The sequence below is a fragment of the Vombatus ursinus genome, unplaced genomic scaffold (genome assembly GCF_900497805.2).
Source record: "Vombatus ursinus unplaced genomic scaffold, bare-nosed wombat genome assembly UNPS02011014.1, whole genome shotgun sequence".
NCBI lineage: Eukaryota > Metazoa > Chordata > Mammalia > Diprotodontia > Vombatidae > Vombatus > Vombatus ursinus.
The window spans coordinates 6,436,750-6,455,292 of record NW_020950792.1 but is presented as its reverse complement, the minus strand read 5'-3'; the positions used below and the strand labels follow the sequence as shown (position 1 = coordinate 6,455,292).

General features: G+C 38.0%; 1 protein-coding gene across 3 annotated transcripts in view; it reads left to right on the top strand.

The window, feature by feature from the left end:
• The first annotated feature begins 380 nt into the window (after positions 1 to 380).
• Positions 381 to 18,543, top strand: part of LOC114038382 (glypican-5-like) — a 61,515-nt gene continuing 43,352 nt past the window's right edge. For 2 of the 3 annotated variants that reach the window (XM_027855667.1, XM_027855668.1), the window contains exon 1: positions 381 to 803. In XM_027855667.1, coding sequence (XP_027711468.1) covers positions 638 to 803 — 166 coding nt within the window. In that variant the 5' untranslated portion in view covers positions 381 to 637. The remainder of the gene's footprint in view (positions 804 to 18,543) is intronic. The other variant, XR_003568565.1, reaches the window with a different exon arrangement.

The window sequence follows — 18,543 nt, the reverse complement described above, 5'->3', positions numbered from 1 at the left end:
TTGGTTGAGGAGGGTTAGTGGCAGGGGGGGAGGGGGGGAAGGGGCTAGCTCTGGCCAGACATGCTATGATGTCACAGACAGGGGTGGGCTTAGACCTGAACAATATCTTGAAATTGGGGAAGCTGGGCGCGGGGGGGGGGGGGGGGAAAGAAGAGGGCGGGGTTTCTCACTCCGAAGTAGGCGGGCTAGGGTTTCAGGTTTGCAGCTGGAAGCTGAACCAGTGGCTCTGAGAGGGTGGAGGTGCTGAAGCTTTGGCGGCTGCAGCTGCCGCAGCAGCAGTGACCACAGATACTCTCCCAGCCCCCAGGCAAATAAATGCAAACTCCCTTCCGCTGTGTGGTAAAGACCAGATAGCGTCCCAGCTGGCTGCTTCGGCCTCAGCAGCCATCCCAGGGAGGCAAAGGGCTCGCAGGTGAAATCAGTGCCCGAGTCTCCTCACTCCTTCCTCACGAGTTTCCCCAGCAAAAATTCTCGGATTACTCTGTCTCTGATCCTAGACGTATTATTTTTTTTCGGGGGGCTGCACTAGGGTGGAGGGAATAAAGCAGGTGAGTCCAAGGAGGGAAGTGGGGGATAGTGCCCTTTTTCTGGGAAAAGCCGGGGTGCCTGGGCTCCCGCTCCTGTTGCTGGAATCGCGATGGAAGAAGGACCTGTCTTGCGTTTGGACTTTATCCTCCTCATCCTTTTGGTCCTTTTCCCCGGTGCGAGAGGCGATGATTTGCAGACCTGTGAAGAAGTTCGGAAACTTTTCCAGTTGCGGCATCTGGGACTTGTCAAAGGGCTGCCGGAAACCCCTCGGGCAGGTAAGGCTCGAGGTTGGGGGTGGTGGTGAGGAGCCTCAAGGTGCTGGAGGGAGAGCAGTTAGGGTTGCGGGCGCCCCTGGAGCTGACCGGGAAGAAAGAAGATTTGGCTGCGGGTCGAGAGGCGTCTCGGGACTGCCTCTGCAGCCGCTCAACGCAATCCCCAGCCTGTAACAGACCTTTCTTAGGAAGGGGGCTGATTCAGGTGCCCGAAATTTGGAAACCCTTGTAAAGCTCTGCCTGGGTTTGTGAGCAAGAGCCCGGGGCCAGTCTCTGACGTGCCAGGTACTCATGTAATTTCTTTGGACGAGATATGTATCCTTTTGCTCCCTGCACCTAGTTTACAGCTGCACTTGTGCCTGCTGGGTGGTTGTTTGGGGCTCTGGCTCCGAGTACCCGGGAACCGTGACTTGGATGCACTAATGCAGCGCATCGTGAATCGATAGGCAGGCGACTGGCGGGAGGAAAGCACAGGAGCCAGAGCGCCTGTGCCCTGTGCGTCCTGTTGGACAGGAGTCCTGGTTAGAATTGAGGTGAAATTTCTCCTGCGTACCCCTTCCTGCATCCCTTCAGTGTCTCACAGGCAGGAGACGGTCTCCTTGCTGCTTTCTGTTTTAGAAAGGGAAAATAGGATTCATTCTCTCTCAAACTTAAATATTTAAATCCGGGCAATTACTGCTCTGTTCTGGAGAACCTTGGATGGGAAGGGGGTAAAGACAATTGGCATAATTCGAAATTTGGATCCATATTCAAGTCAGTAGAAAGACACTGGTCCTAGATCGATAGTTGCCCCACTTGGGGGTTTTATTCCTTGTTTAAACCCACAGTGACTGTCTGCTAACTCCACTCTGGAAGCCAAGTGATTCCTGAAAGTGAGTTTTTAGTGTATGGTGCATCCAGAGAAGAGAATAGGAGTGTTGACTATTCCACATGGAATAGGTGGAGGGGAAGTGAGAGGAGTAAACCTGAGACTATTGCCAACTTCGATCATGCTTAGTGTAAAGTCCTTCTGTCTTCAGGTTTATGTTGTTTGGGGGTCATTCACACGTGGCCTAGAAACACCAGTGCAGCAGGTCTTACTGGTGGTGTGAAGAACAAGTTCATGGCATTTAGACAGGTCCCGCACTGCTTTGACCATGTCCATAAGACCAAAATAAGAAGAGAAGGAGGAGATAGTGAGTAACGGACTTTTACACAGGTGTCTCCAATCTAAAAATGCATTTCTGCTAGAATTTTCTAATGAGTTTACAATGGATATCTGTGACCTTGAGTTTATTTTGCTTATGTAGACTGGCTGATGTTTGATTACTCTCATCTTGGGCTTGTGATGGGTTGTAGTGCTGAAAGCAAACTAGGTTATCTGAGGACACAGAAGTCAAGTTAATTTAGATGACTTTCCCAGGACCACCAGTCAAGTGCAGGAATCCCCACTGCTCCTCTTCTCTACCAGCCCCAGCATCCAACACCATTCTTTACTGCCCCTGTATCTTTTCAGTTTTAATGTCTTGAAATTAGCATTCTTCCTATAATTATTTTCCTTCGTTTTTCTCTTAGTTTTCAATAAACACAAAGGTACAATAGCTAAAGCAAACTTGCAACACTAATAGGTTTTAAAAAAAAATACCATGGTGGCTACAGGTACAGTGACTGAGGAGTGGTGATCATTATATATTGGCCTTTCAATCCTTGATTCCTCCCCACACTTTGCTCCTCTTGTGAACCAAAAAAAAAATTTGAGTTCTGGAAATCACCTCAGTGTTCTTTTGAAGAATGCAGAAAAGGAGCTAAGAGCTCTACTGTAGCTGTTACCTGAAACATCTATGTTTGGTCCACTATGGGTGACCCTGGGCAAGCAACTTAACCCTGTTTGCCTCAGTTTCCTCATCTGTAAAATGAGCTGGAGAAGGAAATGGCAAATCACTCCAGTATCTTTGTCAAGGAAACCCCAAATGGGGTCATGAACAGTCAGTCTTGATTGAACAATAACAAAAGGAGAAGTAAAGGGAAGGTTATTGAGTTGTGAGTACCTTTGCATGCTGACCCTTGAAATACATGTGCAATACCAAAATCGTGGTGTTATCACTTCAACAATAATCTTTCCTTAATTTCTAAAGTTCCAGAAAATTGCCATGAGGCCATGCTGGTAGAGTAGCAACTTTCTTTTTCACATATTGCTATGTTCCATTTCTATATAACTGACTCATTTAGCTTTGAGTTAAGGTGACAAAGAAGCATAGTAGCACTCAGCTAGCTGGGCAAAGTGCCACTTCACTCTTCTCAGGACTAATGGATGTTAAAGAGCAATATGGTTACGATTAAAAGAAATGCTAAACTCCTCTTGGCATTGGCCTTACTGATGAATTCTCATGAGAGTACTGTGCTGAATTAAAATCATGTAACACAAAGCTATAGATGTATGAAGATATTTGAGGCATAATTCTGATGAATGATAAGGCAAAAAAGCAAAAGAAACAGATTTTTCCTAGTCTCAAAAGCAAATGATCGATTTTAATTACTACTTTACAAAAATCCTTTTCTTCATCATTATCTTCTTGTATAATCCATTTTACTTCAGTATTTCATTTAGCTTGGTTTGAAAGCATATATTCTTATTTCCTTCAGGAAAAATCTATTCATATTTACTTACAATAAATATATTTTTAAACCAGTCTGTTATCTTCCTTCCTACCTGCTAGCAGCCATCATTTTCTTTGCAAATTTGAATTTGCCTGGTGTATAGTAGTTCTGTATGGTAAGCATAGGGCCTTATTCTCTTATTTTAAAAACAGTTTATATTAGATAATTCTTAGATTTATCCTCTTTTACTTGGAAATATGTACCTCTTCAATGCTTCCATTCTCAAATTTCTTCTTACTCAGAAATGGTTAATTTTTGAGCTATCCTGACTCAAAATGGCCCATCCAATAATCAGACAGCAGGGGGTGCGGAAGAGTTACCAAGTTAAGACTGATTTATAATTGATATGTACAGGTAGTATAATGCCTTTCTCTTAAAAACTCTTCCTGTCTTTCCAGAAAGCTATTAAATAAAGTGTGCTTCAAAGGTTATGTTTACTTATTCAATAAAAAATTTGACTGCCTACTGTGTGAAGGCAATGCATATCAATAGTATCTGTTAGAAAGGCTTTAAAATCACTGGAATGCATGGGCCTATTGGTAATGTTTCTCTCTATTTCCTGCCTCTGATCTCTTAAGTGTATGGTATTGCTAAAGATTCTCTGTAGAAAGGAGCAATGTGTGAACGTGATTAGAACAGCAGATCTAAATGCCTCATTTTGATTTCAGGTCTTGAAGAAGTAGTCAAGGTGCCCTTTGCTATTCTATTTACTATTTCCAGAAAGAAACAGTTACCAAAAGTTTCTTAAAGGTACTGTGGTCTTCCTCCTCTTTCTGGGGTAGGGGTGATGTGAGATACTTTCATGATAAAATTGTTTACATGTATCTGTTAATGCTTTAAAAAAAAAAGAGGAGGAAACTAGGTAGGGGAAAGAAAATTCGTAAAAACCTAAAGGTGCATTTGAAGCACATAGAAAAATATATGAAGACATTTTTATGTCTACTAGCTATAATCTGAAGGCTATATAGATACCATTTGGTATGTAGTATATGAGTAAGGGGAGCAGCTAGGTGGCAAAGTGGATCGAGTGCCAGGCCTGGAGTCAGGAAGATGCCTCTTCCTGAGTTCAAATCTGACCACAGAAACTTGCTAGTTGTGTGACTCTGGGCAAGTTACTTAACACTGTTTGCCTCAGTTTTCTCATCTGTAGAATGAGCTGGAGAACTCAGAAATGTCAAACCACCCAGTTTCTTTGCCAAGAAAACCCCAAATGGGGTCACAAAGAGTCAGACATGACTGAACAACAAGTGAGTAAAGAGTTTATTGGAGTTATTCATCCTTGAAAGTCTTCTGTGTGTGTATGTGTGTTTCAGGCCTCTGATTCACTGGTGTGCATCTATAACTTAACAGTCTCAGAAACTGACTGGGACACTGAGGAGTTGTGACTTGTCCATGGTCCCAGAACCAGTATCAGTCAGGATGGCTCTCCCTTTTCTTTTCCAAGATTCCTTTCACCCTTTTGTGACGTATAGGAAAATACAAAAACAATTCCTTATTCAACTATTGTAATCCCTAAGACACAAAACTTTTCTTTCAGACATGTACAAAAGTCTTCCATTCAACAATATCAGTCTCATAATTTGAATGTGATCTTATATACAAAAAATTGCTAGAAAATGTTTAAAAAATGAATATACATATTTAGATTGGCTCTCTTTATTGATATTTAAAAAATTTATAGTATATTTATGCTTCTTTATCTATTGGAAAAATATACTTTTATGAGTTAGGGAAGTGATTTTCTTATGGTATCTTTTACTCTCCAGTGCCTAGCTGAAAACCTTCCTTATTACTGAGTGATTAATATAGCCTTGATTCAATTCACTTATGAATTGAATTTGTGTTTTATCAATAAACTACCAGAAGAGAGGAGCAGGTCTCTAGCATCCTTCGACAACTAAAAAAAGTAACAAATTCCCTGGTCATTGACATCCTTTTTCCAGAGACAGTTCTGTTAGACAGAGGGTAATTTAGGGGTTTCTGTAGTAGGATGGCTACAGTTAAAGGTAAGGTAAGTATTTCCTTTCTCCTTGGCCTCATACAGTCCTCTCTTGATTTTCCTACTACCAGCTCTCAAATACTCACTTGGTCATCATCTACCTCCTGCCCCTTTATTGTAAATGTCTTCTAGGACTGTCATAAGGTCCTCTTCTCTTTATCTTCTCCCTTGAAAATCTCATCTGTTCCCATGGGTTTAAGCATTCTTTCTTTTTCTTTTTTTGATATATTGAATAAAGAACTGCCCTTAAAGTTAGGATGATTTGGGTTCAAATCCTATCTCTGACACTAGTGTGATCCTGGGCAAATCACTTCATCTCTCAGAATTTTGGTGATGTTTCTTTTTTTGGTCCTTTTTTTTTCTTAATTTATTTTTACTTTTCAACATTCACTTCCATAAGCTTTTGAGTTTTAAATTTTCTCCCCTTCCCTCTCCTTAAGCATTCTTTCTACTCAAATAATTTTCAAATCTAAATATCTTAAACTTTCCTGAATTCTAGTTCCCTGTAAAAACAAAAGAAACTGATGGACTTAGGAGGTTGAGGCTCATGTTCTAAGGACAGGACCTCTGGCTCTGTGCTCTGGAGAGTACTTTTCAATGTTCAGCGATATTGTAGGTAATGAAAATGCTTTTTGAATTGGAATTGTAGAATTTATAGTATCTTATATTTTATAATTAATGACACCTGTTGCTCAATTCTGTATCAGGTACTTAATACCTTTTAGTGTGGGAGCAAAGGAGGCAGGGAATGAATGGATAGCAAATCCAAACTGTCTATAGTTTTAAAAGTTATAAAAATTGATTGCATTAATGGATAAGGTTATAAAATTAATTCTGTGCAGTAGTACCTAAAACTGGATAGACTCCAACCACTTATAAGAAATATGCCTCATGACATTTGTAATTGGATGATCTTCAGAACCATTGATAATGTTAGTGCTAGCTGCATAGCTATCTATACAGAGCTATTCTGATGATAGTACCTTCTCTGACACTGTTTCCAGAATCTCTACTTTATGTGACATTGTTTTAGAGTTGGGTCAAAACAGAGGGTGGGCCTTTTTAACCAAGGGTTTTAGTATAATCTTGGTGTCAGAATCTTTCATTTGATACCAAGGTCAAATGACCTATTTCTCTGGCAACTTCCTGTTTGACACCCTTCAGTGTGTTGTTACTATCTCCACTTAAAAGCACATGATTCACAAAGCTTAGAGAATTACCAGAATTAATCATAAATCAAAGAATAAAAATGGAGCTCATATTGCTCATATCAGAGATTATATACTGTAATTATTAAGGGAATAAGCATTTATATAGTGCTTACTGTGTGCCAGATACTTTGCCAAGTACCTTTATAAATATTATCTCATTTGATCCTCATAGCAACCCTGTGAGCTTGTTGTTATTCAGTTGTTTCAGTCATGTCTGACTCTTCATGACTCCATTCAGGATTTTCTTGGCAAAGATACTGGAACAGTTTGCCATTTCCTTTTCCAACTCATTTTATAGATGAGTTAACCAAGGCAAATAAGGTTAAGTGACTTGTCCAGGGCCACACAATTAGTAAGTGTCTGAGGCCAGATTTTACCTCAGATCTTCCTGACTTCAGGCCTAGTGCTCTATCTACTGTGTCACCAGCTGTCTCTCAAGTGATAATACCTGCCAGTAATGAACTCTCCTGAGAGGCCTATATATAACTCAGTCACCTATAGTATTGCCTCCGGCAGAATTCTAGCAGGGATAGCTGAGATCACTCTTCCACTCTGGTGCTGCTTTTCATGGTCTCTGTATAGTCTATTTAATAATACATTCTCTGATTTTTTTTTTTAAGAGATAGAAGTCAAACCCATTGGTCTGTAGTTTCTGGCAAAACACACAATAAAACCTAGTCAAGTACTTTAGAAGCATAGTATTATATAAACATGGAAGAGTCCATAGAGATCACTTAGTCTAATTTTTTCTTTACAAATGTAGAGAACAAAGTCCAAAGAAGAAAGAAGGTTAGTCCTGGTTGTCAAAGAGGAAGTAAAAGTTACCTCTGTCTGTAATCTTGGGCATAATTTGTCTATCTTGAGTCTTATGGCACCTTTCTTATTTCCACTTCTGTATCATCACTCCTCCTGACCTCACACTTCTGACTTTGGTTACTCTGCTGCACCTCATGCCTCTAAAAGTGACTGAACATAGCATTAAAGATGAATAGTAGAGATAATATGGTGAATATCTGTTGGGTTAGAAATGGTAAAGACTTGTGGCTGAAGGTAGAGAGAGGCTCATTTTCACTCAGGCTTACTATTATTTTGACTTTATCAATCAGTTTTTCTGTGGTTTGTATTGACTAGTATAGTTGTTTCTGTAACATTTATTTTCTAAGAAGTGAAACTATTAACAAAATTAGTAGCAAAAGCTTTCTTAACAAATGTCTGGGGGGCAGCTAGGTGGCGCATTGGATAGAGCACTGGCCCTGAAGTCAGGAGTACTTGAGTTCACATCTTGCCTCAGAACAAACACTTGACACTTACTAGCTGTGTGACCCTGGGCAAGTCACTTAACCCCAATTGCCTTAAAAAAACAACAACAAAACCCCCAAATGTCTGAATAGGTAAAGAATCCTGTCCCTATTATATCCTGCTCCTGTGCTAGTTTTTGGTTGGAAAGAGTCATTTAAATTTCCCATCTGGCTGGGAATTCTGTAGTAGCCTCCTCCAATAATTGCTTATGTTTCTCTTCCCTTCCTTCTTATATGTGTATGTGTATATGTATGCATGTGTCTATATTTATGCACATACACATATATACACACACATGTATATGTATATATATTATATATATGTTATATATAATATATATACATATATGCATGCATACCTTTCTAAATTGCCATAATGACTAGTTCCATCCACCAAGGATATATGATATACTAAACAATATAAATATCATCCCTTTATTTTTAAATTTCAAATTCTTTTTTAAAAAAATTACTCCTCTATGCATTGGTATATGACTATATAAGGCCATAAGTGGTATTTATGACTGTCTTCCTTTTGATAAGCCTTTATTAATTGTACTGTCCTATTTCCTGTAAATACAAAGACAAAACAAAATAGTCCCTTTTTCAAGAAGCTTATACTCTCCCTTCCTTATTGTTTTCTTTGGAGAATAATTGGACATTTCCAATATTGTTATTTCTGTGTCGTAACTATTGACCTCCACTCTATCTAGTTTTATGACTTTTTATTTTGTAATTTCAGTCCTTTCAAATGTATATTCTATGTCCTATAATGCTGTGTAAGTATATAGTATGATGTACTTCACTGACTTGTGCTTTTATGAATATGGAAATGCCCTCTGCCAGCACAGATTTCATCTCTTCAGTGATATGGTAGAAAGATCTATTGCATCATCCATTATTTAATGCAACATTTCTTGGAGAGGATGATTAGTAGAAAGGCTTTCAGAGTTGGTGTGTTAGAAACAACTCATCACCTTATGATCAGTCTGATGATCAGCTTTGTTGAAATTAGCTGGTCCTTTGATGATACGTATAGCATCTGCTACTAGGCCTATACTAGAAACCTTTCCAGTTTGGTAGGAACTGCCAGATCTTATGCTCTACTAATACCTTCAAGAACCCAGGATTATTATCTCCATGCTACCATAACATACCTGAATGGGATTTTAGGGGAGTCAGTATTTACCTTGAATTTTTTCTTCACTTTACGAAATCCTACTCCTTTGCCTCATTGTCATGTAGTAATGGCCCAGGGACTTTGAATGCTTTGCAAACAGAGTACAAGCTCTGGAAGGTTCTATCATCCTGGAAAGTCTTTGAGCATGGTCTTAACAGGAGATCGTTTGCTTTCCAAGGAACAACTGTGCTTAGTATGAAGAAGCTCATTACCAGGAGACTAGCCATTTGGTCAGGAATATTTTTGGCCATGGCAAGCTACACAACAAAGAAAAACACAAAATGTCCCATAACTTCATGTGCCCCTTTCTACATCTACTGTGATAGTTACTGTGCTAAGAATCACAAACATTTACTCAGTTGTTGATTCTCTAAATGTGAAATCTTTGTCCAATGACTAAAGAGTAGGCATGCTGATGGATTCACTGAGGTATATCCATCTTGATACTCTTGCTATAAATGAGAACAGAAGTCAAAAAGAAGTTGCAGCTAATTAGAAGAATAGTTCACAGGCTTTTTGCAGAGGGGCAAAGAGAGTAGTTCATTTTATTGAGCACTGAAAGGCAACAAGAAACATCATTTCATTGTACATTTGGTCATCTCATGCTTTAATACTCATATTAAGAACTGCAGAAAAAAATGGTACCATGAAAATACTTGCAGTTTATGGGCTAACGTATATTGCAAAGGATGAGTAGGTAGAGAAGTTCTCTAAAGAATTTAATACAGTCCTCTAAAGAAAATTAATATATACTTTAATACTCAGACTTCAATATAAAGGTAAGCATAGGGGAAGGTTAATGAAAAATATGTTGGAAAGCATGGGTAAGGAACAAGAAAGAGAAGTAAAAGGTTTGTATACTATATTAAAGCCTTATACTGTCATGAATGTTTGTATTTTTAGGAAAAAATTATGAGCTTCTGGACTTGGAAAAGATGAAAAAAAATCCCCCAAATTAAATTGATTATATTTGAACAACAAATAGCTGGTTACTGATAAGTGAGTCATATTTCAATTGCCTATCTCTATGTAATCAGAATACCAACATATAGAACAAAAATCAAAATCAATACCAAATTAGAAGGAAAATAAAAAATAAAAACATTTAGCATAATCCAATTTACTACACTTATTTAAGGCGGTTGTTGATACTGAAAAATGAGACATGGATAAAAGAATTGACACCAATGCAGACTGTCACCATTTCCTAAGGAATTTTATCTTATGTAAATCGGCTGCCACAGTGAGGAGACTAAAAAAGCCTGCCTGATAGAGCAAATATTTGATTTCTTTGCCAGTTGGAGAGATATGATGGCCAAAAACAGCCCTGAATCAGAATATAAACTCATTTAAAAAATCTTATAGTGAATACTGGGGGATTATGAGCCATGTCACTTCATAATGATAATAATAACAATTTAGACCCTAGCATTTACATATTGCCTTAAGATTTGAAAAGTATGTTACAAATCTCATTTGATCCTCGCAACAACTCTATGAGTTAGGTGTTATTATTATCATCCCCATTTTACACATGAGGAATTTGAGGCTGAGAGAGGTTAAATGACTTGTTCAGAGTTGCACAGCTTGTCAGTATTTGAATCAGGATTTGAACTCAGATCTTACTGACGCCAACTCCAGCACTTAATTCACTGTACTCCTATCTGGGAAAGTAGTATGAAGGAGTAGAGGAAAAGAGAACTTGTTGCAGAAAGTTTATTGAGGATGAAATTAGCCAAATAATACCAAGGACATTTAAGGATAAAATTGGAAGGACATCAATGAGAAAGAGAGAGTGAGAGAAAGAGCTGTATTAACAACTTCTTTTTGCCAACAGTGATAGTGCAGCTACAACATTAGGACCCTAGTGTCATGCTACTTAATGTACTGCATGAGGAAGTAGAAATGGCTCTAAAGAAAACAAAGAACAGCTAGACCAAATGTTGTTTGCATTGTCATGGATGATGTTGGCCTGAGTTCAGATGAAAGAGGGATTCCCTATAAATGGTGAGTGCATCAAGTCCTAGAACATTGTAGAGCCTCCTAAATGAGATCTATAACCATTCATGAGTTTAGCCTCACAATCCACACAGTAAAAAATGAATAGATGAAGAATGCCTATTGTCCAGACTATGATATTGATTAGGTGGACCACCTATAGAGCTGGTCCATGATCATATATATTGTGGATAGATGCTTCAACTAGACAATGAGTTACATCCAGAATTGAAGAAGAGATCAGAAGAAGAAGAGATCAAGCTAGATTGCTTTTGGGAAATTGCATAGCCTTTTTAATAACGAGTTTGTTTGTTTGTTTTTTACTAGAAACAGAGGCCCTCTTTTAACATCAATATTTTGTCAGTCAGTGATGATGTATGTCTGAGAAATATACAATACTAAACTCTAAAGAATTAAAATTGTGATCATTCAAAGAGCAGAGAAAAGAAAGTAGTGAATACAAATATCACCAAATGATGATTTCACAGGAAAAAAGTCATAAAGTCTATCATCCAGGAGATAAATGATCTCAGAAGGTTGACCAGTCATGTAGTGAATGTAAGGCAAAACCAATGGACAGCCTGCATGTTGAATATGTATCCATTCAATGTCAAGATCTCTAGAGAGAGGCTTGTAGCATTTTTTGGTGACCCTCTTACGGAGGTGTTACAGAATGACATGACAAGAATTGCAGAATTGAAAAGTTTTTGGATGGATTGTGATCTTCATTATTGGGAATTCCTGTCTTGATGAGTTCATTGATCTATCAAAAATATTGACATTTTGATATAAAACAATAATTCATTTTTTGTCATAAGAATCATGACTACAAAAGGATAATACGTTCATGGATTGTAGAATTATCTTTGTTTCTTCATAGTTTGAATTGACTGGAATCAGGAGTAGAAACAATTGGTACTTCTGTATCACAAATTTGTCTTGTTCCTATAGGCATATACAGCACTAGGAAGTACCTTAGAGATCATTTAGTCCAACTTCCTTTTTTTGGAGTCAGAATTATGAAGTCACTTGCCGAACATCACGCTCTGAGAAGCAGGTATTGTCAGAAGGTGAACTTAGGTCTTTTGATTACAAATCCAGTTTTATTTCTTCTACAGCACATAGTATGAATCATCCAATTTTACGGAATGAGTGGTTTCAGTGAAGTTAAGTGCAAAGTGGTTCCCCCCCCCCCTTTTAACATAATTGTGCCTGAGAGCTACAATGAAAAGTGCCTCAAATCTTTTAAGCTCTGTCACTGGAGCCTTGTTTATGTTGCTCAAGGTTTGTGAAGTAGAGTAGATGAATCAGAGGATAAGTGAATGCCTAGGGATTTGGAAAAAAAAAACATTAGGAAAGGAAGATTGCTCAATGGGATAAATAAGAGATAAGGAATTTGTAAACAAGGATTTTCCTATTTAATTTCTGAAGAACTTAAATGAGTGAATTGTGGATCAGGTAACTGGTCTTTATGTAAAAGGTGCCTGTTAGACCTATAGTCAACTACAAAGGAAGGAAACAAGCATTTATTAAGTACCTACTATGTGCAAGTACTAAGTGCTTTATAAATATTCTCTCATTTAATCTTCATAATAACCCTGAGAAGTAGGTGCTATTATAATCCCCATTTTACAGTTGAGGCAATTTAAGCAGACAGAAACTGAGTGACTTGGCCAGGGTCACATAGCTAGTAAATGTCTGAGGATGGCATTGAGCTCAGGTCTTCCTGACTCTTGACCCAGAGCTATATTTACTATTCTACTTGGCTGCTTCCAACTAGATGAGAATAGTGGAGGGAAGGAGAGTAGAATTGTAGCTAAAACAATGGACAGTCCAGGAATGATTTATTTAGCTTTAAAAGGTATGTCTGTGTTTGTCTGAATGGCATGCCATAACCTAGAAATGTATGTCTAATAAAATTTGGCCTGGACCTATGATTCCACCAACGTGGAAAACTCTATGGAAATTCTCTGGGTCACTGCAGGTCAAATGGTCTGTAACTGATAGTATTAAAGCATTAGTTGTCTAGGTGGCATAGCTGATAGAGTGCTGGACCTGGAGCCAGAAAACTGTGACTTCAACCTTGCCTCAGACACTTGCTAGCTGTGTGGCTCAACAAATCACCTAAGTTCTCTGCCTCATTTCCCTCAATTGTAAAATGGGAATAATAATAACACCTATCTCCCAGACTTGCAAATGAAATAATATTTGTAAAGGGATTAGCATAGTATCTGGCACATAGCAGTCACTTACTAACTGTTTATTCCCTTTGATACTGTTTTTGTTGTTTCTTCATTCAGTTGCATCCAATTCTTTGTGGCTCCATGGATCATAGCATGCCAGGCCCTTCTAACCTCCACGATCTCCCAAAGAATGTCCAAGCTCATGTTCCCGTTTCCGTGACACTATCTATCCACCTCATCCACTGCTGTTCCCGTCTCCTTTTGCCTTCAATCTCTCCCAACATCAGGGTCTTTTCTAATGAGTCCTGCCTTGTCATTATGTAGTAAAAGTCCCTTCCCTTAATCTCCTGTCTGCTCTTTGCCTGCTGAATGCCTGCCTAATTTTTTTAAGCTCAACTTGAATGTTGCTTCCTCCATGAAGTATTTCCTCCTGATCCTTCCTCTTTTCACCCCTTCACTGCCAACCCTTTTGCCTATGCCTTCCTTCCTTTCCTTTCTTCTTTCCTTCCTTTTTTGTTTCCTTCCCTCCCAAGGAAGTACGAATCTGAGCATGAGCCATGGAAGAGCAGAAATTTAGGTAGCTGTAGTGCAAAGTGTTGTGGGAGTATAGGTGAGAGGTGAAGTGTCAAAAGACTTTTCTATTTAAACAAAAACTGCATGCAAAGTAAAGACAGAGGGAACTTGTGTCAAAGTAAATCATAAGAATGGTGCTGTAACATTGGATGACAATTTCCTTCAGTTAAATCTGCTTACAGATAGCTGATCCTAGAGCTTAGTCCAGTTTGTATTTAATTTTATCATTTGATTGCATTTGTGGCAGTCTCTCTAATGATTATGATCCAAGTTACATGGAACATTTTACATTTCTTTATTTTTTTATTTATTTATTTTTTTTGGTGAGACAATTGGGACTAAATTACTTGCCTAGGTTCACACAGCTAGTGTCAAGTGTCTGAGGCCAGATTTGAACTCAAGTGTCTGAGGTCAGATTTGAACTCAGGTCCTCCTGACTTCAAGGCCAGTACTCTATCTACTGTGCCACCTAGCTGTCCCCAAAATTGACTATTTACAAGTGTAGTTCTGTCTATGCCCATTTCTATCAGCCCAAAGAAGCCCTTGTTAAGTAATTTTTCGGTCATATCAGACTCTTTGTGACCCCATTTGGGATTTTCTTGTCAAAGATCCATTTCTTTCTCCAGTTCATTTTACAGATGAGGAAACTGAGGAAACTGGATTAAGTGACTTGCCAAGGTCACACAGCTAGTGAGTATCTGAGGCCAGATTCGAACTTAGGAAGATGAGTCTTTCTGGCTTCAGGCCCAGTACTTTATCCACTGCACCACCTAGCTGCCCCTGACATTTTAGATTCAAAGGCAGATCTGGGAGTTGTCCTCACATATACATAAGTGGTTAATTCTGTTGTCTCAGGCTGCTTTCTGAGAGGAGCCTGATCTTTAAGTGGACTGTGCATGTAGGAGAATGAGGGCTGGATGAGCCACGAAGATCGGTGCTGATGGATGAAGCCACAGCTGCATGTAAGGGGAAGGGAAAAAAAGGCATTTTCTTTAGCCTGATGAGAATTTTGCATGCCTACAGATAACTTGTTTCTTAGCCATCTGGCAGAGGATCTTTAATGCATCCCTCCTGCCCCTCAGCTGAACCGCTCACCTGACCCCACTGCCAAGCTTGTCTGAGGTCTCAGTTTATTCTAGATTTTTCTTGCTCTTTAATCTCTCTATTCCATGCCCATTTGCTGAGAATGCCTAATGTATTCCATTATATGCTTACATCAGGATGATTCAGTTTCTCTTACTTTAGGAATACCGAGCCAAATTTATACCAGCTTAGGTTTTCTCCTTAGAATAAAAGCAGATACTCTAGGTCTGCATTCTAGCCTGCACTGGTCCCACATATCTATGCTTCCTCATATTCCAAGAATTTAGTTAACTTCAACCAGGCAAATGATGAAGAAAAAAAAAACATTACCTGTACCATGGGTTCTTAATTTGGGGTTTGTGAACCTTGAAAAATTTTAGTAACTGTATTTCAGTATATTTGGTTTCCTTTGTTATCCTGTGCATTTTATTTTTATGTATTTGTAAACATTCTTCTGTCCCTAATTTTGACTTGAATTATATGCCTACATTCCTTTTTCTTATGGAATAGGGACTGGATCTCTCATTTCATTGATATGAGAGTTTTCAGATAAGGAAACTCCCTCTACCAATTCAGGTTGGACCCTTCTCTGCAACTTATAGTCTTAGAGAGAAGCCTAGAGCACCAGGGGGTTAAGTGACTTGGACATGGTCACATAGTGAAAATCTTTCAGATGCAGAACTTGAACTCTAGTCTTTCTGGTTTCAAAGACAGTTCTCTTTCCATTATTCTGTGCTGCTTTTTGCTCCATTAAGCAGACATTATTAAACCTCCTGGACTTGATTTAACCAGCAACAATGTGATCTATGAGCAGCTGGAGAGCCTCACCACCCACAGTAAACATGTCTTCAACTTGTATTCTGTGGTGGCTACCCTCTATCATACCTAGTGATATTGTTGGGTCAAAAGGTATGCAGTTTTATAGACCTTTAGGCATAGTTCCAAATCGTTCCTCAAAATGGTTGGACCAGTACACAACTCTACCAATGGTTCGTTAGTGTATCTATTTTTCCACATCCACTCCAACTTTTAGTCATTTTCCTTTTTTGTCATGTTAGCCAATCTGATAGATAATGAAGTAGTACCTCAGGGTTGTTTTAACTTGCATTTCTTGAATCCATAGTGATTTAGAGCATTTTTCATATGACTGTATATAGGTTTGATGATGTCTTCTGAAAACTGCCTGCTCATATCCCCTGACAATTTCTCAACTGGGAATTGCTCTTATTTTTTATAAATTTGACTCAGTTCCATATATATATATTATATAATATATATATAATATATATAACATATAATATATATAATATATTATATAATATATATATAATACATATATATATATAATATGAGAAAAGAGGACTTTATCAGAGAAACTCGCTATAAATTTTTTATATTGCTTCGTTGTCTAAGATACCTTTCATTAAAATGTAGTTTCCCTGATTATGTCTTTTAATTAGATCTAAATTTGCTTTTGCTTCATCTGAGATTGTGACAGCTACCCCTACCTTTCAGTTGAAGCATAATAGATTCTTCTCTTTTTTTATTTTAATTCTTTGTTTATCTTCTTATTTCAAGTATGTCTCCTGTAAACAACATATTGTGGGATTCTGGTTTCTAATCATTCTGCTATCCACTTCCATTTTGTGGGTGAATTCATTCCATTCACATTCACAGCTATGATTATGGTGTATTTCCCTCCATCCTATTTTATTCTCTTTATCCTTCTCTTTTTCTTCTTATCCTGTTGCTATTCAAAAGCTTGTTTTGCTTCTGACCCACTGCCTTCCTTAATTTGTCCTCCCTTTTATCATCTCCTTTCCTTTCTCTATCCCCTTCTCCTTCCATTTCCCTGTTAGATAAGATAAATTTCTATACCCAACTGAGTGTGTGTGTGTTTGTATTTTTTCCCCTCTTTGAACCAATTCTGATGAGAATGAGGTTCAAGCATTGCCTGCTACCTCACTCCCCATTTCTCCCTCCACTTTAAAGGTTTTCACCTCTTTTCTGTGAGATAATTTTCCCCATTCTGCATCTCTCTTCCCCCTTATCCCAGTGCTTTACTCTTTCTCACTCCTTCATTTTTTTGAGATCATCCCAACATAATCAACTCATACCTTTGCTCTCTGTCTATGTAGATGTTTTTAACTGCCCTCATAATGATAAAGTTCTTAGGAATGACATTTTAATTTTCTCATATAGGAATGTAAATAGTTTAGCTTTAACAAGTCTCTTATGATTTCTCTTTTTTGTTTACCTTTTTATGCTTCTCTTGAATCTTGTGTTTGAATGTCAAATTTTCTGTTCAGGTGATCTTTTCATCAAGAATGCTTTAAAAATCCTCTATTTCATTAAATATTCATTTTCTCCCTGAATATTCACTTTTGCTGGGTAGGTTATTCTTGGTTGCAATTCTAGCTCCTTTGCTTTGGGGAATGTCATTTCTGAGGCCTCTAATCCTTCAATGTGGAAGTTGACAAATCTTGTGTGATCCTGACTGTGGTTCTACAATATTTGAATTTTTTTCTGGCTACTTGCAATATTTTCTCTTTGACATGGGATTTTGGAATTTGGCTATAATATCCCTGAGAGTTTTCATTTTGGGATCTCTTTCAGGAGGTGGCAGGTTCTTTCAATTTCTATTTTACACTTTAGATCTAAGATATTGGGGCAGTTTTCCTTTATAATTTCTTGTAATATTGATATATAGGCTCTTTTTCATCATGGCTTTCAAGTAGTTAAATAATTCTTAAGTTATGTCTCCTTGATCTATTTTTTAGGTCAGTTGTTTTTCTAATGAGATATTTACATTTTCTTTTTTTCATTCTTTTAACTTTGTTTTATTATTTCTTGATGTCTCATGGAATCATTACCTTTCGCTTGCCTAATTCTAATTTCTAAGGAATTATTTTCTTCAGTAAGCTTTTGTACCTGTTTTTCTATTTGGCCAATTTTGCCTTTTTAAGGAATCCTTTTCCTCAGTGATTTTGTACCTCTTTTGCCATTAGGTCAATTCTGATTTTTAAGGTATTATTTTCCTCAGTCTTTTTTGCAATCCTTTAACCAAACTGTTAATTTTCTTTTCATAATTTTTTTTTATCACTCTCATTTCTTTTCCCAATTTTTCCTCTACCACTCTTGTTTCTTTCTTTAACTCTTCTAGGAATTTTGTTGGGATGGTGTCAAAGCATTTTTTCTTTGAGGCTTTTATTGTAGCTGTTTTCACATTGTTGTCTTCTTCTGAGTTTGTGTCTTGATCTTCCCTGACACTATAGCAGCTTTTTATGGTTGTTCTTTTTTATTGTTGTTTTTTTGCTCATTTTTCCAGCTTATTTCTTGACTTTGAACTTTATGTTAAAGTTGGGCTCTGCTTACCTGAGGGTGGGGAGGCATTGTGCCAAGCTTCAGGCTCTTTCACGCTGCTGTTTTCAGAGCTAGTTTTGGGAGTCTGCAAGTTTTCAGTGCTTCTAAGGTGATATGATCTGGAGAGAGATGTGATCACTGTTCTCCTGGTTTGTGCTCTGGTCTTTACCCAGGAAGGGCCCCTGTTTCCTTGCAGCACAAGGGATAGTGCTCTTTTT